The sequence below is a fragment of the Monodon monoceros genome, unplaced genomic scaffold (genome assembly GCF_005190385.1).
Source record: "Monodon monoceros isolate NGI ecotype Baffin Bay Population unplaced genomic scaffold, NGI_Narwhal_1 Super_Scaffold_11, whole genome shotgun sequence".
NCBI lineage: Eukaryota > Metazoa > Chordata > Mammalia > Artiodactyla > Monodontidae > Monodon > Monodon monoceros.
Window position 1 is genome coordinate 82,220,310 of NW_021703767.1, and position 25,564 is coordinate 82,245,873.

At 37.6% G+C, this 25,564-nt stretch overlaps 1 protein-coding gene across 7 annotated transcripts in view; it reads right to left on the reverse strand.

Annotated features, from left to right (window-relative positions):
• VPS8 (VPS8 subunit of CORVET complex) overlaps positions 1-25,564 on the reverse strand; it is a 299,574-nt gene that overhangs the window by 190,433 nt on the left and 83,577 nt on the right. For all 7 annotated transcript variants that reach the window (XM_029215384.1, XM_029215383.1, XM_029215387.1 and 4 more), the window contains one exon: positions 5,425-5,471. In XM_029215384.1, the coding sequence (XP_029071217.1) occupies positions 5,425-5,471 (47 nt within the window). The remainder of the gene's footprint in view (positions 1-5,424; positions 5,472-25,564) is intronic.

The window sequence follows — 25,564 nt, forward strand, 5'->3', positions numbered from 1 at the left end:
ACCTATTTTGTTTTATAATGGCCTTGAGATATAATTCACACATAACAACATAGCATTTATTTAAGCACTTATTTTTAAACAATGTTCAAAATTATGATTATGGTTCAAGTAAACTCTGGACCTATTTTCAAAATAAACTGAAATTATGGCTACTGTTGTATAAGCAAAATGACAAGTCATTAAATATCCTACAAAAACCCTTGAGATATTTTATATCTTTTTCTAGTACTGAAAAAATATATGTGCACTATCAAATTGAAATGAAATTGTGTGAGCAGAGACCAAATTATGAAAATAAAGGTAGATCTTCAGAAACAGAATTTCCTATCGTTTCTGATTTTAAAATATTCACAGAAAGATAATAAAGCCAAATTTTAACCAAAAAAGATGTCCATTACACACTGATCAGTATGCCCTACAGAGAAAAAGCAGTGTGGTTCCTGCCATAGTAAAAAGGATTTTACATTATTAAAGAATTCTTACATATGAATAGAAATACATATATATCCTAGTAATATAATATTACTGCTGGGTATGAAATTCTATAACTTATGATACAGAGGTAACAGTGATCATAGTATAATAATGGTTGTGGTATTGAGTTAAAATTAATTTCAGAGTATGTACTGTGTTTATAATTTAACCCTCATATGAGACAGTATAATATACGAAAATAAGAGGACTGACTATAAAACCAATGTACTCAATCAGAAAATATTAATATAAAAGGTATCTGGAGGCCAGTACTGAGTGTCTAAGCGACCACCCTAGAAGTGGAAGAAGTTACTTGAAATTGGCTGAGTACTAGATTATGTTTTGTTTGTTTGTTTTAGTTGTTTGCTATTTAATGTAATTACTGATATATTTTTAAATTTATCATTTATTTTTTCTCCTTGTCTTAACTATTCTTAATTCCTTTTGCTCCTTTTGACTTTTTTAAATTGTATTTTTAGTCATGACACCATTTATTACCTTGTTAGTTATATATGTTTTTACTATTATATACTAAGTATGGGTTTAGAGATTACAATCTGCATCTTCAAATTATTAAATTATAATATAAATTAATAAATTTACCACCTTCTAGACAGTGCAAGACTTTAGAACATTTTAACCTTATTTACCCTTTTCTCCAATTATGTAGTATTGTTTTCATATATTTTTCTCTTCATTTTTCTTCATGTTTTATTCAATCCTCACACATATTGATTATATTCTATATTCACTTACCCACATATTAGCTTTTCCACCTCAATCATTTTCCTTTTATCTAAAGAACAACTTTTGTTATTTTTTTAGTGCAGGTCTGCTAATGATGAATTCTCTCAGTTTATGTTTCTTAGAATATATTTCTATATCATTTTCAAAAGGTATTTTTGTTGTATATGGAATTCTATATTAATACATGTTTTCTTTCTGTCCTTTCACAATTCTGTTGTCTTTGGTTCCATTATTTCTGTTTAGAAGTAAGCTGTAAGGTTAATTGTTACCATTTTGAAGGGTTTTTTTCTTTCATAATGACATTAAAGTTTTTTTGTCTTTAGTTTTCAGCAGTTTAACCATGATGAACCTACATGTGTTCTAATTCAGCATTATTCTTAGGGTGTAGCTCTTCACAGCTCAATCAAAAGCCTGGAGTATTCAGCGCCCCTCTTTTTGTGTGATCCTTGAACTCAACTGCAGCAACATCACGAATTGCTCTAAAGTTTTGCTCAGCTTCTCAACCCCTCAGCTGCCATTTTTCAGAGTTGGCAATTATCTCAACAGGAAGAGCCAGCTTCTGTGCCTCTCTCCTCTGCCTGGATCTTGGTACCACAGATCCTCATCCCCTTGGTAGCTCTCCGGCGCTTTCATATAAATTTTGTTAACAAATTATCCAGATTTCCCAGCTGTCCTCATTGCCATTGCTAGAAGCAGAACTCCTATGTGAGACGCTCAGTGCAGTATGCAATGCTATGCCACTGTCACTCTTAGTATAATCAAACTCATAGGTGTAGGCTTGTTATGATTTGTTCTGTTGTGCACCAAGAGTTTTCTTTCTGATAATTTCTGTCTTCCTTTAATTCAGGAAAATTATTAGCCATGTTCTCTAGTCTTTAATTTTGGAACAATGGTCAGGTATATGTTGAAGCTTCTTTTCTATTCTCCTCTCATATTTTCTAAGTTTTTATCTTTGTTTATGCTCTACATTTTGTTCCAGGTAAATCATTTTTTTTTAAGACGGTATCTGTGTTATGCACAATCTGAGCATTCTTAAAAGCAATCTCAACATCACAAATATTTTGAAAATTTGGGAATGTAGAAGAGAAGATTCTAGATGCAAATAGAACCAATTGTCAAAGAAATGGCATAAAGAGAGTGTCCAGTTTAGGGAGAAAGATATCATACTGGAATTAAGTTACATAATTTTTAAATCCCTCTGCTTCAATTGAGTCTAGGGAATTGATCATTTTTAATCTTATTATCTATGGAAACGCTAAGAAAAATTTCAACTCTATTTTTAAGTGTGATTACACTGAAGTATTTAAGAAACACAGAATTTTTATATCTAATAAATCTTTAATCATCGCACGTTTGCAATGGAAGGAAATTGAAAGATGACCTAGACACAAAGAATCTAAGTTGATCAAATGGCCTATTTGACCTCTTTACTCATAAGCTCAGGCCCATATATAGAATCTTAACATTATGATGAAAAAGAAAAGCCAGTATGATGAGAAGTAAGCAAGCACAAGAGCACAGAATCTAGAACACAAAAGGGAACATGTGACCCAATGCCTAGTTCCACAGCCTCAAGCTTTCTTACACTGCTGAGGACACTACCCTGTCCCTTCTGCCCCTACTGGAACCCAGAGAGTAGAAAAAGTGGGGAAAGAGACCAGGAGGGGAAAGAGAGTAAGAACACACATGTTGGAACTTCTCCTAAGCAGAAGCAGGATCTAGTACAATCTGGTCTTCAGCCTTCAGAAAAAGTCAAGAGAGAAGGAAGCCATACTATTTGCACTATGGTCCAGGAAAAATATCCAATCCTGGATCTAGGAGTACGTGTGTATGACTGGATGAAGGAAGGAGAAAAGGGCCAAGAAGAGCTCAGAAAAGGTCCCTTGAGATCTCCCTTCCCCTTGGCAGTCAGGAATATACTATGACTGCTGGTATTTCTGAGATCTCCAGAACAAATACTGTACTCATTTCAGACACAGCCCAGAAAAAAAACATGCTAAAGAGTCAGGAAAAATTAAAGGAAAGAAAGAAACTGATAAAAATGAAGAAATAATAAATAGATTCTAATTTGGTGATAATCTAGACTACATCTTGTCTTCTATGTTGGATGCTCTGATTTAATAAAGAAATTACTTCATTCTCAGCCAGTCAATAGATTAAATAAAGTTGGAAATATTTCCTTTTCAAGTCATATAAGAAAAGAAAAACTTATCCCTGTAACATTTTGGGGAATAACATATTTCTGAGAGAAAAAAAACCCTTTTTTTTTTTTTCTTTTTCCCTACATAATCCATCTTACAACTGCTCAGGTCATTTCAACTTTATCTCACTGTGAGAGTATTCAAGATTTCAAGTTAATGATCACATGTCACCCTGCAAACCAAGAGGGAGAATTACTTCATTAATTCAACCATCAGGCTACTCTGTGCCAGGTACCATTTAGGTAGAAATAATCTGTTTTATAAAGATATGCTTTCTTACTCTAAACAAAATTTAATCTCTTAGATATTTTATTTTATCTCATTTATATTATCTCAACTTGAAGATTTAGGTTGGTCCCAGCATTTATTAGTATTAGAAATATCATTACATCTCAATTTCCTTAACTTTACCTCTCTTACACTGTAATTATAGGATTAAATGAAATAAAATATGTAAAACTGATCCATAAACTATTGAGGCTGCTTTAAAAAATATAAGACAAATAACAAGGAAGTGTAAGTATAAACCACGAGCTGAAGAGAAAACTAAGTTAAGAACTAGGGTGAGGTTAGTACATCATGGCTCTTAGCTCCCTAGGAAACAATAATTAGCTATACAATTCACTGTCCATCAGCTAAAAGTGAGTTAGCTGTTCAGAAGATGCAAAAGTATTTCTGGTACTAACACCTGAGAGAAATTTCTTCCTTGGGCCCTCATAAAGAAGACAATGTTGGGGCTTCCCTGGTGGCGCAGTGGTTGAGAGTCCGCCTGTTGATGCAGGGGACACGGGTTCATGCCCTGGTCCAGGAAGATCCCACATGCCGCGGAGCGGCTGGGCCCATGAGCCATGGCCGCTGAGCCTGCGCCCGCGTACCACAAAAAAAAAAAAAAAAAAAAGAAGACAATGTGTAACATAAAACCATGTTTTCAACAACATCCCAACCATGAAGACAACATATTTCACTGGATAATTACATGTAACACTATAGCTAAAACACTGGAATGAATCTGAGCCCTAAGTAAACAGAAGCTAGAGCTCTTTGTGATTTAATTGAAAGTCTGACATAGCAAATAACTTCCCTCTTGATAACCTTCACTGATACTTTCTAAGTATGATCCAACCTTATATGATTTAGGCAACCTGAATAGACATAAATTCAGGAGTCAAGACAGTGTTGTAGAGGGTTTGGGGAGTATCTGCACTGGATCCTCACAGCTGTTCACCACTGAAAAAGAGGTACAATCTGGTAGTTTCGAGCAAGAACCCAAGAGCTAGGCTGCCTGCATTAGAATTCCACCTTTGCTCCTCAAAAAAAGTGTGAGCAAGTTTTGGCAAGTTACTTCATCGCATACTGCCTCTTGAACCTCCTATGTAAAATGAAGACAACAATAATACCTACCTCACTGTTATAAAAATTAAATAAGTTGTTATAAAAAATAGATAAATTAACATGCTTAGAACAATACCTGGCATGTAGGAAGCTAACTATTATTGTAAGTGTGAAAAATTATGAACTAGCACAGGTTGGTTAATTTATGTAGTTACTAGTTAAATGAACAGACCCTAATCAAGAGTTTATTTACAGTGATTTCCTTTAAATGAAGAGGCTCTTAAAAAAGCAGCACAATAAATCTTTCCTTTTTTTGAGTGGTATGAAATATTGTGTTTTAGTGATGGTTCATAAAAGAGCATATATATATAATGCATGAATCATACACTTTTAAGATCTTTAAGTGATTAAGTATTGCTCTTTTGCTATGTTCTTCACCTCCACTATCCTGCCACATAAATACACAGATGATACATCTATATTGGACAAGTTAATTTCATTGGTAAATGGACTGAAAATTCTTAAAGAATCAAATTTCTGTAAATTCATTTTTTAAAATAACCTACTGAGTCAAATTCATAGAATTCATAGTAGTAAATTATTGCTATAATATAAGCAAGAGGCAACTTGGACTCAAAATAATTGAACCTGACAGGCAATGTATACTCACTTTCGCTGCAGCAGAAGGCAGTAATCAACTATGATGGGCACCATATCCTGTAGAGAAACCGTAAAGAAAGCATCAGCACCACATCTCTGTCCAGTGGCCCCCGGTTAGACACAACACATAATGAAAGTAGTCTGCTTCAGATACTGTTAGATTGTTGGGAGAATATAACTTTGTACCATACTTTTGGTAAGCAATTTGGCACTCTGTGTCAAAAGCCTTAAAAATGTGAAAACACTTTTACCCAGTAATTCTATCTGGAAATTTATCCTAAATACATTTAGTAAGAAAAAAAATTTAATGCATTAAGGTATTCACTGCAGCTCTATAATAGAAGAAAGAGGAGAAGGAGGGGGAAGGGAGGAAGACATTGAAATTAAATATACAACATGGGAAAACAGTTAAGTAAATTTGCTATTTAAATATTATGTAGATATTACAAGTTTATAAAGAGTTTACAACATTATAAGAAACATTACATGAAAAATATGTATTTATCTCACAACTTTGTAAAGAAAATCTGCAAAGAAAATATATCAAATTGATAATATAATATAGTTGGTCCCATTGGTGGCTCAGGTGATTAAGGTTGTCCATATTTTGTCACAATCCTCCAAACCAGCTATTTTAAGGTTGATTAATTTCTCAGTTTCATAACATTTTGACTGTTTTAAATTCATCATGTATAGACTCATATCAAACGAATGGCAACCCATAATTTTGGCCTTTTTCAAGAGAAACACTTTGAGGGAGGAGCAGTAGCTTATTATGACTAGAACTTGTCAAGTACCCAAGCATTCGATTTCAGCAGTACTCTTTCATTTTCTGCTAGCTGAAGAGCAATGGTTTCCTTTTAAAAATCCTGGAAGGCTTAGGTTCTGGGCAGAAGAATATCCCATCAGGAGGGAGAGGACATTATGTGAAAGAGAATACCACATGCTAACACTTCTTTGACAAAACGAACAAAACCTGAGGAACCACTATTATCTGAGAGAGAAGTAAGCAGAAGGACCTATAATCCTAAAAGGCTAACCCTGCCCATCCATCCTACTTCCTTTATTTATCAATATTCCTCATGACTACATTTATAATCTTACTTAGGTACTTCAAAAACAGGAACTAAAACCATAGATTTGAAAAGTCTCAACCCTGAATGAGAATACATATAGAGGGACAAATAATCTGCAGAGAAAAAACCTAGAAATACTGAGGAAATTTAACAAACACTCTTTAAAATACACAGCTGAGCTCCCCAAAAACTAGGGGCAATACCCAGGGTTTAAAATTGAAAAAGGAACTGCAAACTAAAGCAATAAGCCCTGAGCCATCACTGAGACTGTCCTATAAATTTGTTGTTCATATAAGAGCTTGGGTTTTAATGCCAGAAACAAACTGAGGCCTTAATTCTTGAAACATAAGGAAGTAAAGCAAAGATCCTCCTAAAAACAGGATTCTTGAAAGGTGTCTCCTTAGTGAAAGGCAATTAGAAAAAACAAAAAACCCTGCCTATATGCATAGGAAGCTAACAAGAAAGGTTGTCTGTCTCTGCCTGGACTCAGTGGGGATAAATCTGCACTCTCCAAGAATCTATAATCAAGATCCTGCCCACAGGTGGATCTGGGATTTGAATTTACACTATCTCCTTAGTATGGGAATAATCAGGCCAAGAAATTAACACAAAAGGTGATCCTTAAAAAAGGATACTCCTGGAGCACTTGAAAGAAAAAAATTCCAGAAACAGTGTTTAACAGTTAACAGTGCTTAACAGTGCTTTGCTTAACAGGCAAAATAAGACCTCCTGATAAAGCCCCCAAAAGATGTGCCCAAAATAAAAAAGTTTAAAGCACCTCATGAAATAACATACCATAAGTTAATGTCAGCAGAAACTACAAACAGCAGGGGAGACCCCGAAAACTTCAAATATTATAATTATCAGGGAGAAATTATTAAAGTATATTTAGAATTATTAAAGGCATAAAATAAGGAATTAAGTGCCTATCCTAGCAGTAAGTACTAAGGATATACTATAGGGATAATGGAGAGTGTAACCATCAGATTAATACATGTAGACAAATCACTCTGTTGATTCTATGATGGGAGGATCTGGAAAACCAAGACTGAAGATAGGTGGCTAGTACAGTAGTCCAAGATGGAAACAGGAGACCAAACTAGGGTAGTGAGAGTAGGCATAAAAAACAGCAGATAGAATCAAGCACTGTTTATAAAGTAAAACTGTAGAGGTTGGTGACAGATTGGTTATGGGTTGGAAGGCATAGGCAGGAGTCTAAGAAACTCCTAAATTTCTAGTTTGAGTGATGGCTGGATGAAGATTTCATGAAATGAAATAAGGAATATGGGAGGAGGTGTTAGAAGGAAGAAGCTAAACATAGTTTGGGCTGTCATAGCTCTGAGGAACATCTTTACTCCGATATTGAAGAGTAAGAAACTGGATATAGTAATCTGAAACATCTGGGTTAGAATTACACACTTCTAAGTAATGAAAGGAAATACTGTATATGAATAAAACTGTTCAGGGATAATAAAGATAAAAATCAGTGAACAGTGGATTACATCTTGAGGAAGACCAATATTTATGATATGGTCAGCGGATGGAAACAAAATCCAACTCAGGAACAGTCACAAAGTTTTAAAAATCAGAAGACCACACAATCGTAGATATCTACAGGATACAGAATTTTAAAAAGGAAGGAGTGATCATCACTGTTTAATACAGCATTGAGAATGAATAAGATGTGAAAGTTTTATTTTATTTATAAATTAGGATATCACTGGGATCTTTAGAAAGATGGTGTTTTATCTTCCTCATTAGATCATAAGCACAGTAATGCGTGATATGCAGCTTGCAGAGAATTGGGGGGAGAAAGGTGAGAGGGAAAGAGGGAGGAAAGGGGGAGGAAGAGAAAGAGAAAGCATCAATGTATGTGTAATTAGAATCCCTGAATAAGAAAACTAAAACAGGGAGTTTAGGAAGATGGCAGAAGAGTAAAACGTGGCGATCACCTTCCTCCCCACAGATACATCAGAAATACATCTACACGTGGAACAAGTCCTACAGAACACCCACTGAACGCTGGCAGAAGACCTCAGACCTCCCAAAAGGCAAGAAACTCCCCACGTACCTGGGTAGGGCAAAAGAAAAAAGAAAAAACAGAGAAAAAAGAATAGGGACGGGACCTGTGCCAGTGGGTGGGAGCTGTGAAGGAGGAAAGGTTTCCACACACTAGGAAGCCCCTTCGCGGGCGGAGACTGCGGGTGGCAGAGGAGGTAAGCTTCGGAGCCACGGAGGAGAGCACAGCCACCGGGGTGCGGAGGGCAAAGCAGAGAGATTTCTGCACAGAGGATCCGTGCCGACCGGCACTCACCAGCCCGAGAGGCTTGTCTGCTCACCCACCGGGGCGGGCGGGAGCTGGGAGCTGAGGCTCGGGTCTTCGGTCGGATCGCAGGGAGAGGACTGGCAGCATGAACACAGCCTGAAGGGGTTAGTGCACCACAGCTAGCAGGGAGGGAGTCCGGGTAAAAGTCTGGACCTGCCAAAGAGGCAAGAGACTTTTTCTTCCCTCTTTGTTTCCTGGTGCGTGAGGAGAGGGGATTCAGAGCACTGCTTAAAGGAGCTCCAGAGACGGGTGCAGGCTGCGGCTAAGAGCGCGGACCCCAGAGACAGGCAAGAGACGTTAAGGCTGCTGCTGCCACTTCAAAGAAGCCTGTGTGCGAGCACAGGTCACTATCCACACCTCCACTCTCGGGAGCCTGTGCAGCCCGCCACTGCCAAGGTCCCATGATGCAGGGACAACTCCCCCGGGAGAACGCACGGCGCGCCTCAGGCTGGTGCAACGTCACGCCGGCCTCTGCCGCCGCAGGCTCTCCCCACATCCGTACTCCTCCCTCCCCGCCGGCCTGAGTGAGCCTGAGCCCCCGAATCAGCGGCTCCTTTAACCCCGTCCTGTCTGAGCGAAGAACAGACACCCTAAGGCGACCTACACACAGAGGCGGGGCCAAATCCAAAGCTGAACCCCAGGAGCTGTGCCAACAAAGAAGAGAAAGGGAAATCTCTCCCAGCAGCCTCAGGAGAAGCGGATTAAATCTCCACAATCAACTTGATGTACCCTGCATCTGTGGAATACCTGAATACACAACGAATCATCCCAAATTGAGGAGGTGGACTTTGGGAGCAAGATATATTATTTTTTCCCCTTTTCCTCTTTTTGTGACTGTGTATGTGTACACGTCTGTGTGAGGTTTTGTCTGTATAACTTTGCTTTCACCATTTGTCCTAGGGTTCTGTCCGTCCGTTTTTTTTACTTAAAAATTTTTTTTTCTTAATACTTATTTTTATTTTAATAACTTTATGTTATTTTATCTTACTTTATTTTATCCTCTTTCTTTCTTTTTTTTCTTTCTATTTTTTCCCCCTTTTATTCTGAGCCGTGTGGATGAAAGGTTCTTGGTGCTCCAGCCAGGAGTCAGTGCTGTGCCTCTGAGGTGGGAGAGCCAACTTCAGGACACTGGTCAAAAAGAGAGCTCCCAGCTCCACATAATATCAAATGGTGAAAATCTCCCAGAGATCTCCATCTCAACACTATCACCCAGCTTCACTCAACGACCAGCAAGCTACAGTGCTGGACACCCTATGCCAAACAACTAGCAAAACAGGAACACAACCCCACCCATTAGCAGAAAGCCTGCCTAAAATCATAATAAGGCCACAGACACCCCCAAAACACACCACCAGATGTGGACCTACCCACCAGAAAGACAAGATCCAGCCTCATCCACCAGAACACAGGCACTAGGCCCCTCCACCAGGAAGCCTACACAACCCACTGAACCAACCTTAGCCACTGGGGACAGACACCAAAAACAACGGGAGCTACGAACCTGCAGCCTGCAAAAAGGAGACCCCAAACACAGTAAGATAAGCAAAATGAAAAGACAGAAAAACACACAGCAGATGAAGGAGCAAGGTTAAAACCCACCAGACCTAACAAATGAAGAGGAAATAGGCAGTCTACCTGAAAAAGAATTCAGAATAATGATACTAAAGATGATCCAAAATCTTGGAAATAGAATAGACAAAATGCAAGAAACATTTAACAAGGACCTAGAAGAAATGAAGAGGAAACAAGCAATGATGAACAACACAATAAATAGAATTAAAAATACTCTAGAAGGGATCAATAGCAGAATAACTGAGGCAGAAGAACGGATAAATGACCTGGAAGATAAAATAGTGGAAATAACTACTTCAGAACAGAATAAAGAAAAAAGAATGAAAAGAACTGAGGACAGTCTCAGAGACCTCTGGGAAAACATTAAATGCTCCAACATTCAAATTATAGGGGTCCCAGAAGGAGAAGAGAAAAAGAAAGGGACTGAGAAAATATTTGAAGAGAGTATAGTTGAAAACTTCCCTAATATGGGAAAGGAAATAGTTAATCAAGTCCAGGAAGCACAGAGAGTCCCAAACAGGATAAATTCAAGGAGAAACATGCCAAGACACATATTAATCAAACTATCAAAAATTAAATACAGAAAACATATTAAAAGCAGCAAGGGAAAAACAACAAATAACACACAAGGAAATCCCCATAAGGTTAACAGCTGGTCTTTCAGCAGAAACTCTGCAAGCCAGAAGGGACTGGCAGGACATATTTAAAGTGATGAAGGAGAAAAACCTACAACCAAGACTACTCTACCCAACAAGGATCTCATTCAGATTTGATGGAGAAATTAAAACCTTCACAGACAAGCAAAAGCTGAGAGAGTTCAGCACCACCAAACTAGCTTTACAACAAATGCTAAAGGAACTTCTCTAGGCAAGAAACACAAGAAAGGAAAAGACCTACAATAACAAACTCAAAACAATTAAGAAAAGGGGAATAGGAACATACATATTGATAATTACCTTAAATGTAAATGGATTAAATGCTCCCACCAAAAGACACAGACTGGCTGAATGGATACAAAAACAAGACCCATATATATGCTGTCTACAAGAGACCCACTTCAGACCTAGAGACACATACAGACTGAAAGTGAGGGGATGGAAAAAGATATTCCATGCAAATGGAAATCAAAAGAAAGCTGGAGTAGCAATTCTCATATCAGACAAAATAGACTTTAAAATAAAGACTATTACAAGAGACAAAGAAGGACATAATGATCAAGGGATCAATCCAAGAAGAAGACATAACAATTGTAAATATTTATGCACCCAACATAGAAGCACCTCAATACATAAGGCAAATACTAACAGCCATAAAAGGGGTACTCAGCAGTAACACATTCATAGTAGGGGACTTAACACCCCACTTTCACCAATGCACAGATCATCCTAAATGAAAATAAATAAGGAAACACAAGCTTTAAATGATACATTAAACAAGATGGACTTAATTGATATTTATAGGACATTCCATCCAAAAACAACAGAATACACATTTTTCTCAAGTGCTCATGGAACATTCTCCAGGATAGATCATATCTTGGGTCACAAATCAAGCCTTGGTAAATTTAAGAAAACTGAAATCGTATTAAGTATCTTTTCCGACCACAATGCTATGAGACTAGATATCAATTACAGGAAAATACCTGTCAAAAATACAAACACATGGAGGCTAAACAATATACTACTTAATAACCAAGTGATCACTGAAGAAATCAAAGAGGAAGTCAAAAGATAACTAGAAACAAATGACAATGGAGACACGATGACCCAAAACCTATGGGTTGCAGCAAAATCAGTTCTAAGAGGGAAGTTTACAGCAATACAATCCTACCTTAAGAAACAAGAAACATCTCAAATAAACAACCTAACCTTGCACCTAAAGCAGTTAGAGAAAGAAGAACAAAAACCCCCAGAGTTAGCAGAAGGAAAGAAATCATAAAGATCAGATCAGAAATAAATGAAAAAGAAATGAAGGAAACGACAGCAAAGATCAATAAAACTAAAAGCTAGTTCTTTGAGAAGATAAGCAAAATTGATAAATCACTAGCCAGACTCATCAAGAAAAAAGGGAGAAGACTCAAATCAATAGAATTAGAAATGAAAAAGGAGAAATAACAACTGACACTGCAGAAATATAAAGGATCATGAGAGATTACTACAAGCAACTACATGCCAATAAAATGGACAACCTGGAAGAAATGGACAAATTCTTAGAAACGCACAACCTGCCGAGACTGAATCAGGAAGAAATAGAAAATATGAACACACCAGTCACAAGCACTGAAATTGAAACTGTGATTAAAAATCTTCCAACAAACAAAAGCCCAGGACCAGATGGCTTCACAGGCGAATTCTATCAAACATTTAGAGAAGACCTAACACCTGTCCTTCTCAAACTCTTCCAAAATATAGCAGAGGGAGGAACACTCCCAAACTCATTCTACGAGGCCACCATCACCCTGATACCAAAACCAGACAAAGATGTCACAAAGAAAGAAAACTACAGGCCAATATCACTGATGAACATAGATGCAAAAATCCTCAACGAAATACTAGCAAACAGAATCCAACAGCATATTAAAAGGATCATACACCATGATCAAGTGGGGTTTATTCCAAGAATGCAAGGATTCTTCAATATATGCAAATCAATCAACGTGATACACCATATTAACAAACTGAAGGAGAAAAACCATATGATCATCTCAATAGATGCAGAGAAAGCTTTCAACAAAATTCAACACCCATTTATAAAAAAAACCTTCCAGAAAGTAGGCATAGAGGGAACTTTCCTCAACATAATAAAGGCCATATATGACAATCCCACAGCCAACATCGTCCTCAATGGTGAAAAGCTGAAAATATTTTCCACTAAGATCAGGAACAAGACAAGGTTGCCCACTCTCACCACTATTATGCAACAGTTTTGGAAGTTTTAGCCCCAGCAATCAGAGAAGAAAAAGAAATAAAAGGAATCCAAATCGGAAAAGAAGAAGTAAAGCTGTCACTGTTTGCAGATGACATGGTACTCTACATAGAGAATCCTAAAGATGCTACCAGAGAACTACTAGAGCTAATCAATGAATTTGGTAAAGTAGCAGGATACAAAATTAATGCACAGAAATCTCTGGCATTCCTATACACTAATGATGAAAAATCTGAAAGTGAAATTAAGAAAACACTCCCATTTACCATTGCAACAGAAAGAATAAAATATCTAGGAATAAACCTACCTAAGGAGACAAAAGACCTGTATGCAGAAAATTATAAGACACTGATGAAAGAAACTAAAGATGATACAAATAGATGCAGAGATATACCATATTCTTGGATTGGAAGAATCAACATTGTGAAAATGACTCTACTACCCAGAGCAATCTACAGATTCAATGCAATCCTTATCAAACTACCACTGGCGTTTTTCACAGAACTAGAACAAAACATTTCACAATTTGTACGGAAACGCAAAAGACCTGGAATAGCCAAAGCAATCTTGAGAACGAAAAATGGAGCTGGAGGAATCAGGCTCCCTGACTTCAGACTATACTACAAAGCTACAGTAATCAAGACAGTATGGTACTGGCACAAAAAGAGAAATATAGATCAATGGAACAGGATAGAAAGCCCAGAGATAAACCCACACACATATGGTCACCTTATCTTTGATAAAGGAGGCAAGAATATATAGTGGAGAAAAGGCAGCCTCTTCAATAAGTGGTGCTGGGAAAACTGGACAGGTACATGTAAAAGTATGAAATTAGAACACTCCCTAACACCATACACAAAAATAAACTCAAAATGGATTAAAGATCTAAATGTAAGGCCAGACACTATCAAACTCTTAGAGGAAAACATAGGCAGAATACTGTATGACATAAATCACAGCAAGATCCTTTTTGACCCACCTCCTAGAGACATGGTAATAAAAACAAGCAAATGGGACCTAATGAAACTTCAAAGCTTTTGCACAGCAAAGGAAACCATAAACAAGACCAAAAGACAACCCTCAGAATGGGAGACAATATTTGCAAATGAAGCAACTGCCAAAGGATTAATCTCCAAGATTTACAAGCAGCTCATGCAGCTCAATAAAAAAACAAACAACCCAATCCAAAAGTGGGCAGAAGGCCTAAATAGACATTTCTCCAAAGAAGATATAGAGATTGCCAACAAACACATGAAAGAATGCTCAATGTCACTAATCATTAGAGAAATGCAAATCAAAACTACATTGAGGTATCACCTCACACCCGTCAGAATGGCCATCATCAGAAAATCTGCAAACAATAAGTGCTGGAGAGGGTGTGGAGAAAAGGGAACCCTCTTGCACTGTTGGTGAGAATGTAACTTGATACAGCCACTATGGAGAACAGTATGGAGGTTCCTTAAAAAACTAAAAATAGAACTACCATACGACCCAGCAATCCCACTACTGGGCATATACCCTGAGCAAACCATAATTCAAAAAGAGTCATGTACCAAAATGTTCATTGCAGCTCTATTTACAATAGCCAGGACATGGAAGCAACCTAAGTGTCCATCATCAGATGAATGGATAAAGAAGATGTGGCACATATATACAATGGAATATTACTCAGCCATAAAAAGAAACGAAATTGAGGTATTTGTAGTGAGGTGGATGGACCTAGAGTCTGTCATGTGGAGTGTGGTAAGTCAGAAAGAGAAAAACAAATACCGTATGCTAACACATATATATGGAATCTAAGAAAAAAAAAAAAAGGTCATGAAGAACGTAGGGCTAAGACAGGAATAAAGACACAGACCTACTAGAGAATGGACTTGAGGATATGGGGAGGGGGAAGGGTAAGCTGTGACACAGTGAGAGAGTGGCATGGACACATATACACTACCAAACGTAAAATAGATAGCTAGTGGAAGCAGCCACATGGCACAGGGAGATCAGCTCGGTGCTTTGTGACCACCTAGAGGGGTGGGATAGGGAGGGTGGGAAGGAGGGAGATGCAAGAGGGAAGAGATATGGGAACATATGTATATGTATAACTGATTCACTTTGTTATAAAGCAGAAACTAACACACCACTGTAAAGCAATTATACTCCAATAAAGATGTTAAAAAAATAATAATAATAAAGAATAAAAGAAAACTAAAACAACAGAACAGAATGAATAGTTTAAGACTTAATTCAAGAAAACTTTCCTGAGATTATTCTTTTAAAAGTCTTAAATCTACATATTAATAGAACACATATTATTCCAGGGAAAAATGGCCTAGAATGATTATATTGAGACCCAATGCAGTAAAGTTACTGGATTACCCAAACTAAGAAGTAGCCAGGAGAAAAAGATGAATTTTGAGAGAGGGGGAGAAAAAAAACCTGGCTAGCCTCAGATTATCCTACAGTGGCATTCCATGACAGACGGTAACAGAACAGTATTTTCAAGATACTTAAGGAGAGCCAAAATGTTTTTCAATATAAAAGCTAGAGGGACTTACTTCCCTGGTGGTCCAGTGGCTAAGACTCCACACTCCCAACATAGGGGGCCCGGGTTCAACTCCTGGTCAGGGAGCTAGATCCCACATGCCGCAACTAAGAGTTCGCATGCCGCAACTAACAGATCCAGCATGTCGCAACTAAAGATCTCACGTGCTGCAACTAAGACCTGGCCCAGCCAAATAAATAAATATTTTTAAAAATAATAAAATAAAATAAAAGCTAGAGACCAACAATTTGAAGGCTCAACAAACTCAAAAAATATTGTTCTCATGAGCCTTCCCTTTTTTTTTTTAAGCCTCCTCCATATTAGTTTACTTTCAGCCAAATCGTGCCCAAATGTCCTCCATATTTAGAAAAAAAGATATGTCTTTTATTAAACTTTTGTCCCCTTCTATTTAGAAGCCTATCATTTTACAGCCAAGAATGTGAAGCATGATATTCTTTTCTTCTTCATGAGAGTAATATGAATTCACAGAAGAACATTTGAAAATTACATAAAGAGGGGCTTCCCTGGTGGCGCAGTGGTTAAGAATCTGCCTGCCAATGCAAGGGACACGGGTTCGAGACCTGGTCCGGGAAGATCCCACATGCCACGGAGGAACTAAGCCCTTGTGCCACAACTACTGAAGCCCACACGCCTACAGCCCATGCTCCGCAACAAGAGAAGCCACCGCAATGAGAAGCCCATGCACCACAAAGAAGAATAGCCCCTGCTCGCCACAACTAGAGAAAGCCCGCGCACAGCAATGAAGACCCAACACAGCCAAAAATAAATAAATTTACATTTTAAAAAATTACATAAAGATATTTTAAGATAAAATGTCCTCCATAATTTTACCATGAAGAAAAAATATTATTTAAAACTATTATATTTCTTTGCCTTTTTCTAATCATTTAGCATAATTAAGATCCTATCAGTTGTTCTCAAAGTCTGATTCATGAGAGGCCACAGGAGGTCTTCAAGACTCAGGGGGTTTGTGAGGTCAAACTAATTTTCATAAAAATATTAAGATTTCACTTTTACTTTTCAGCATGTTTACTTTTGCAAATATGGTGTAACTGCAGGGGTCAGTAAAACTGCTGTCTCCTTAGCCCGAATCCAGGCAGTGGCGCCAATCCATACTAGTAGTCATCATATTCTTCACAGTCATGCCCTCAGAGGAAAGGAAAAAATGCCATTTTCACTCAAGACTGTCCTTGATGAAGCAGTGGTTTTAATTTTATTCAATCTCAACCTTTAAGTACATTTTAAAAAATATTCTGTGCGATGAAACGAGAAATAGGAATAAGCCATTTCTGTTGCACAGCAAAGTGCTATAGCTGTCTCAAGGAAGAGAACCTGTGCAACTGTTTGAGTTGGGAGCTGAACCAACCACTTCTATCACGGATTACCACGACTGACAGAAAAAGGTATCTATTCAGATTTGAGTATCTGACAAAAATTTTTTCAGAAATGAACACAGTAAAGCTGCACTTCAAGGGGAAAAAATGAACATATTTGTTGCCAGTGATAAAATCCAAGCTTTCAATTGAGAATTAGAATTTTGGAAATCACACAGCCACTTCTGTGAGCTTTACAGCTTCAGAGTGGGTAGACTTCACTGATGAGATTGGTGGTGATTCATTAGCTTTTCTTCTTTTTTTTTTTTTGGCCGTACCACATGGCTTGTGGAATCTTAGCTCTCCGAGCAGGGATTGGACTCAGCCCCTCAGCAGTGAGAGCGCAGAGTCCTAACCACTGGACCGCCAGGGAATTCCCTCATTAGCCTTTCTTGAAGAAACTGCTTCAGCAACCAAGAAATGACTGGGAAAACTATGGCAAAAGCACTGGTGATCAGCAGGAACTATATTTAACTACAAAAGTAAGCGTAAAACAACAAACAGATACCCTCTGACAATGAGGAAAAGATTTATATGAAGACAAATTGGGAGGACAAAGAGAAAAGGTCGGGGGAGAAAAGATTAAGTAGACTCATCTGTAAATTGGTAGTCAGAAGATATCCTTTAAAACTCACAATTAAACTTAGAACTAGAAGCATTTTTAACAATATAAAAGATAATGATTAAAATCTGGTAATAGAGGAGGGGTTGAGGAGGAAGAAGGAAGAAAAATATGCTAAATTTAATAACAGAAAGGACCAATGCCCCCAAGAAATAGAGGATCAAGGGTACCATATAATGCTATAATTACAAAGGTAGTCACTGGAATAAAATACACAATTGTAAATATCAGAAGTACGTGTAAAAAAGGCTTTCTTTAAAAAAAATAAAAACAAAAAATATTTGGCTTAACTCACCTAAGATTTTCAGATTGAAATATGAAAAAAGCAAAAATCTGAAATCTCAAAAAGCAAACACCCAACTCTACGTAGTAAACAAGAAACAAATACAAAGTGATCTGGAAAGACGGAAAATAAAAGGATAGGCAAAAGTACACCATGCAAAGAAAAATCAGGATTGTGATCAGATTAAAGGTTGTTTATCAGTTAAAGTAAAATTCAGGCTAAAAGGGCATTAAATGAATAAATAAATCATAGTGAAGATAAATTTCCTATTTCTATATGCCAAATTGCTACAGAGTACATTCTAAATTACACGGTGCTAACATTCCTAAGGCAGAAAATGGAAGGAAAAATAAAGAAAAGAACACTATTAACAGGGCACTTTACTTCTCACTGTCCATGAGAAATTGGGTAGACAAAAATGGGTAAGGGTGTAGAAGATCTAACAATTAATTTTAAAAATCTGACTGACAATGAACTATTTTCTGTGAAAATATACAAAATATTATATCTCAAGTGCTTGTGGAACATTAATGATCATATATTAGACCACACACACACAAAAAAAAACTAAGTAAGCTCCAAAAAGTAGAATTGGTACACAAAGCATTATCTGAACACAATACAATAAAACTAGAAAGGAATCATATATCAGAAAATAAAATGCTCTCTCCACCTAAAAAATAAACTTTCTCTAAAACTCTTCAAAGAAGGAATACCAATCACATTCGATGATTACATATAAAGACAATAATGAAAGTGGTACATATTGAACTGATAGCTTTAAATAAATCTGTAATTTGACATTTTTAGAACACTCCAACAGCAGCAAAATACACATTTTTCTCAAATACAGAGAGCATTTACTAAAATAAATGATATATTTTAGGCCATAAAACAAGTTGCAAAATTTAAAAGATTCAAGTTGTACAAAGTATGTTCTCTGACCACAATGAAATTAAATTAGAAATTAACAAAATAAAGAATAACAGAGATGACATCACTATAGATTCTTCAGATATGAAAAGGGTAATGAAAATGCCATGAGCAACTTTTTTGCCAATAAACTTGACAACTTAGATGAAATAGCTGAATTTCTTTAAAGATAGAAAATACCAATGCTTATTCAAAAAGAAATAGAAGAAATATATAACCTTCTAAGAAATTGTAGTTTAAAACTTTCTTACAAAGTACACTCAAGGCCTTGATACTTTCAATGGTGAATTCTATCAAACACTGAAGGAAGAAATAATACCAATTTTTTTTTTTTTTTTTTTTTTTGCGGTACGCGGGCCTCTCACTGTTGTGGCCTCTCCCGTTGCGGAGCACAGGCTCCGAATGTGCAGGCTCAGCGGCCATAGCTCACGGGCCCAGCCTCTCCGCGGCATGTGGGATCTTCCCAGACCGGGGCACGAACCTGTGTCCCCTGCATCGGCAGGCCGAGTCTCAACCACTGCGCCACCAGGGAAGCCCTAATTATTATTATTAATTATTATACCAACTCTTCCATAACACTGAAAAGAAGGTAATAATTCACAACTAATTCTGTGAAGTCAGCATTACTCCAATACCAAAACCACACAAAGGCATTACAAGAAAAGAAAACTGTTCATCATTCCCCATGAACACAGATATTCACATAGAAAGGATAATATATCATAACCAAGTAGGTTTATCCCAGGAATGTGGAGTTGCTTTAAAATTCAAAAAATCAGGGGCTTCCCTGGTGGCGCAGTGGTTGAGAACCTGCCTGCTAATGCAGGGGACACGGGTTCGAGCCCTGGTCTGGGAGGATCCCACATGCCGCGGAGCAACTAGGCCCGTGAGCCACAACTACTGAGCCTGCGCGTCTGGAGCTTGTACTCTGCAACAAGAGAGGCCGCGATGGTGAGAGGTCCGCGCACCGCGATGAAAAGTGGCCCCCGCTTGCCACAACTAGAGAAAGTCCTCGCGCAGAAACGAAGACCCAACACAGCAAAACTAAATAAATTAATTAATAAACTCCTACCCCCAACATCTTCGGAAAAAAAAATTCAAAAATTCAATATAAATCACATAATTAACAAATGAAAAAAGAAAAACCATATGATCATCACTATAGACAAAAAAAGAAACTGACCAAAGCTAACAACATTCATTCCTGAAAAAAAAAAATCTTAGAAAATTAAGAATAGAACTTCCTCAATCTGATAAAGGGCATCTTTAAAATCCTATAGCTAGCATCATATTTATAAATCTAAGACTGATGTTTCTCCACTAACACTGGAATAAGGTAAGGATGTCAACTCTTGCCGTTTGTATTCAACATCATACTGGAGGCCACACTGGAGCCAGTGTAATAATGCAAGAAAGAGAAACACAAGACATCCAGATTGGAAAAGAAGTAATTCTGTCTTTATTGCTGACAGCATGACTGTCTATGTAGAAAATCTGGTGGAATATACAGAAAGCTATTAGAGCTAATAAGTGAGTTTAGCAAGAGTATAGATCAAATACTAAAATCAATTGCATTTCTATAAACTAGAAACAAACAAGGTGAAACTGAAGTTAAAAAAATACCATTTATAACAGTGTCAAAAAGTAAAAAAGGGAAAACTGTGCAACTACCAAAAAAAAAGACACTATTCTTTCTGTGAACCAATTTCAAAAATCCTCCAAGGCATACTAAGTGGAAAAAAAAAATTTGTGTGTGTGTACAAAATCACAAATATAGTTTTCTATCATTTGTGTTAGAAAAGGAAGAAATACAAATATATGAGTAGGTAAACATGTCTATGTGCTTGCATTTACAAAAAGAAAACCCAGAAATATATTTAAAATCAGTAACAATGGCAAGAAGCAGGGGGGAACTAGACAGATAGCATTAGGGTGGGAAGGAGACTTTTCACTGTACCATTTTTACATTTTTAAATTTTTGAATCATATGAATATATAGCTGATCCAAAAAACTGAATGTTTAAAAAAGAACAGAAGCAGGTAATACAACTGTGTACAACAGGACATATAGACAAGGACATACACCAAACCACTGGTGAAATTGAACCATGTTTACATAAAGCATCTACTATGGACCAGGCACAATACTAGATGTTAATGATGCATATTTAACAAAACAGATATATTTTATAGTTGGTACAAAGATTTTTTTAAAAGAGTACCAATGAAGTATGATGAAAGTTAAGAGAGGAGAACTATGGAATGCCAGGGGCACTGACAGCAAGAAAGACTACCTGTCTGCCTTCCTGAGAATGTGACATTTAAATGGACACCTGAAAGACAGCATTCACCAACCAAACTGTAGGGAAGAATGCTCCAGCGAGAGGCAATAATAGCTTGTGGAAAAGTCCAGATGTAAGAGATGGCATAGAACCTCAAGAAACTGAGACACTGCAACCAGAGCACAGAAAGATAAGACTGGCATTGGGTGAGGAAGGGGCAATGTGCAGGATTCCGGACTTTATTCTAAGGGTCATGGAAAACCACCGAAGGACTTTTAAGCAGGGACGTGAGACTAAAAACTTAAGAATTGTGGCAGGATTACAAATGGTTTAGAGTCTTTTTACTTTTGTCACCCATAAAAATAAAAACACAAGTACGTTAGAACACATGTGTAGACTTTAATTACTTCTTTGCAAATTTCTGCTACTATATGCCACTTGCCGACTCCAATTCCCTACAGACTTCTTAGCTCTCTTAGACTAGACTCTCTCACCATCTGCAATTCCAAACTTTTACTCACTTCCTTCTTTCTTTATCAAGGGACTTTTAAATGCCTTGAAAAGAGGACACACAGGAGATTTCCACTTCCAGGAAGATGGAGCAGACATATTTTTCCCTATTCTTCTCACCTGTACAACTAAAAACCCTGAACAGTATATACAACACAAATATAAGACTCTAAAAGGTAGACAGGAAAAGGAAGACCAACTAGGACCTCAGGATCTGAGGAACGACATAGTGGTTGAGTTCCCTGGTTTCTTTTAACCATATGTCTCAGGCTTGGAGCTGAAGAAGCCAGCAACCTGGAAATGCAACAGGAAATATGTCCTGTTGTACACAGTTGTATTATCTGCTTCTGTTCTTTTTCAAATATTCAATTTTTTGGATCAGCTATATATTCATATGATTCAAAAATGTAAAAATGTGTACAGTGAAAAGTCTCCTTCCCACCCTAATGCTATCTGTCTAGCTCCCCCCTGCTTCTTGCCATTGTTACTGTTTTTAAAGCCCATGGGTGCAGACAGAAAAGCCTAAACAAAAGCTTACTCTCTCTAGCCGAAACAACAAAAAAGGAAGAATCTGGTAAAATAAAACTGGTCCCACAGCCACTGTGATGGTTAATTCTATGTATCAACTTGGCTGCACCATGAGGTGCCCAGATATTTGGTCAAACATCATTCCGGTGTGTCTGTGAGGGTGTTTCTGAGTGAGATTAACATATGACTCGGTAGACAGAGTAAAGCAGGTTGTCCTCACCAGTGCTAAAACATCGGCTCTTTGTGGGTCTTGAGTCTGCCAGCTCTCAGACTAGAACTTTATCATCAGCTCTCCTGGTTCTCAGGCCTTCAGACTTGGACTGGAACTACACATCAGCTCTTTTGGGTCTCCAGCTTGCCAACTGCAGATCTTGGGACTTCTCAGCCTCCATAATTGTGTGAGCTAATTCCTTATAAAAAAATCAAACAATATATCCCCTATTGGTTCTATTTCTCTGGAGATCCCTGATTGATACACTCACCCATGCCAGCAAAGGCTGAGTGGAAAACCTAGATTTTCACCCTACACAGAATATAACAAGGTACTCCAATCCCCCCTTCCCCGATCAGGGTGGTATCACAGAAGTCTATACAAAGTCAGGACTTTCAATCCCAACAAGCCAATAACAAACACCTTCCTCCTCCCCCATGGAAAGTAGCAATGAAGATCATGTTGGGAGCTGAATTCCTACCTACACCCAAGAGTAATGAGGCCCCACTGGGGAATGGTGTCAGAGGAGGCCTATGAAGCAGAACTTTCACCAGTGCCCAATCCAGCGGTAATGAGGCCACTCTCACCACAATGTCAATGGAGGCCACAAGAAAAGCAGCAACGTGGCACCCCTAGTCTCACTAACTAGCCAGTGAGGTACCAGGGAAGGACTAAGAAGGAGCAGGAACTCCCATCTCAGTCCAGCAGTGAGGAGGAGCACTCCTCATCAGGTATTAATGGAAGATGAGTAGGGAGCCTACTTTTACCCAAATTTGGCAGTAATAGAGTGGCACCCCTCCTCTTACCCTGCCGGGGCACTATCAGAAGGAAGCAGCTAAAACAGAAAGCTTAAATAAGATATGGAGTCTCACAATATAAACATCCATCAGAAATTATATCAAGAACCTGGAAGATCTGAACCTGAATTTGAAAATGATAATCAATAGATGCCAACACTGAGATGACAGAGATGTTAAAATGATCTGACAAAGATTTTTAAAGCAGCCATCATAAAAGTGCTTCAATGAGCAATTACAAACAACCTTGGAACAAATGAAAATACAGAAAGTTTCACCCAAGAAATAGAATATATAAAGAAGAACCAAATGGAAATTGTAGAACTGAAAAATATAACAACTGAAAATTTTAGAAACTCAAAGGATGGGGGCTTCCCTGGTGGTGCAGTGGTTGAGAGTCCGCCTGCCGATGCAGGGGACATGGGTTCGTGCCCCGGTCCGGGAAGATCCCACATGCTGCGGAGCAGCTGGGCCTGTGAGCCATGGCCCCTAAGCCTGCACGTCCGGAGCCTGTGCTCCGCAACGGGAGAGGCCACAGCGGTGAGAGGCCCGCATACCACAAAAAACAAACAAACAAAAAAACCTCAAATGATGGGCTCAATAGAAGAATACAGGGTTCAGAGGAAAGAATCGGTGAACTGGAAGAAAAAACAACAGAAATTTATAATCAAGGAGAAATTAAAATGACTGACTGAAAAAATGTGAACAAAGACTCAGGGACTTCTAGGACTATAAAAAAGATCTAACATTTGTGATATAAGAGTCTCAGAAGGAGAGGAGAAAGAGGGTGGGACTGAAAAAGTACTCAAAGATGTAATGGCTAAAAATGTCCCAAATTTGGCAAAAGACATAAACACACAGATTTATCCAAACAGCATAAATCCAAGAAATCCACACCAAAGATAGTTTTCAAAACTTCTGAAAACTAAAGACAAAAAAAAAAAAAAAAAGTCTTAAAAGTGGCATAAAAAAGACCACACCTGGGAACTCCCTGGCAGTCCAGTGGTTAGGACTCTGCACTTTCACTGCTGAGGCCCAGGTTTGATCCCACACCTTAGCAACAGAGGGAAAAAATAATTTGAATGACTGGATTTCTCAACAAAAATCATGGAGGCCAGAGGAAGTAGCATGATTTTTTCAAGTGCTGAAAGAAAATAACTGTCAACCCAGAATCCTAAATCTAGTGAAATATTCTTAAGGAATGAAGGGAAAATCAAGACATTTTCAGATGAAGAAGACTTTGCTGCCAGCAAAATTACTCCAAAAGAATGGCTAATTAAAGTTCTCTAAACAGAAAGGAAACGGTAAAGCAAGGGACCTTGGTACATCAGGAAAGAAGAAAGAACGTGGCAAGCAAAAACAAGGGTAAATAAAATAGACAGTCCTTCTCTTGAGTTTTCTTACTTATGTTTTACAGTTGAAGCAAACATTATACTGTGTGATGTAGTTCTAAATGAATGCAGTGGAAATATTTAAGACAATATATCATAAAGAGGAAAGGGTAAATGGATATAAAGGCAGGTAAGGTTTCTACACTACTTCAATTGGAATGTATATATAATATAATACCTAGAGCAACCACTATAAAAATCTATACAAAAAGATTCACTCAAATATACTACAGATAAATCAAAATGAAACTCTAAAGAATTTTCAAGTGACTCACAATAAGGTAGGAAAAAAGAAAACAGAGAAGCGAAAAATTGAGAGAAGAAACAAAACAAAAAATGACAGACTTAAACCCTAACATATGGACAGTTACATTAAATGTAAATGGTCTAAATATACCAATTAAAAGACAGAGGTTGGTAAAATGGATTCAAGAAGTCTACAAAAGAACTCACTTCAAATTTAACAATATAGGCAGGTTGAAAATAAACTGATAGAAAAAGACATATGATGCAAACATCAATCAAAAGAAAGCAGGAGTGGCTACATTAATATTAGATAAAATAAACTCTGGAGCAAAGAACACTGCCATAAACCAACAGAGACATTATAATGATAAAAGGGTCAATCCACCAAGAAAACAGCAGTCCTAAATGTGTATGCACCAAGTAACAGCGCTGCAAAGTAAATGAAGCAAGAATTGATAGAACTGAAAAGATAAACAGACAAATCCACAATTCTGCTAGAGACTTCAACACGTACTCTC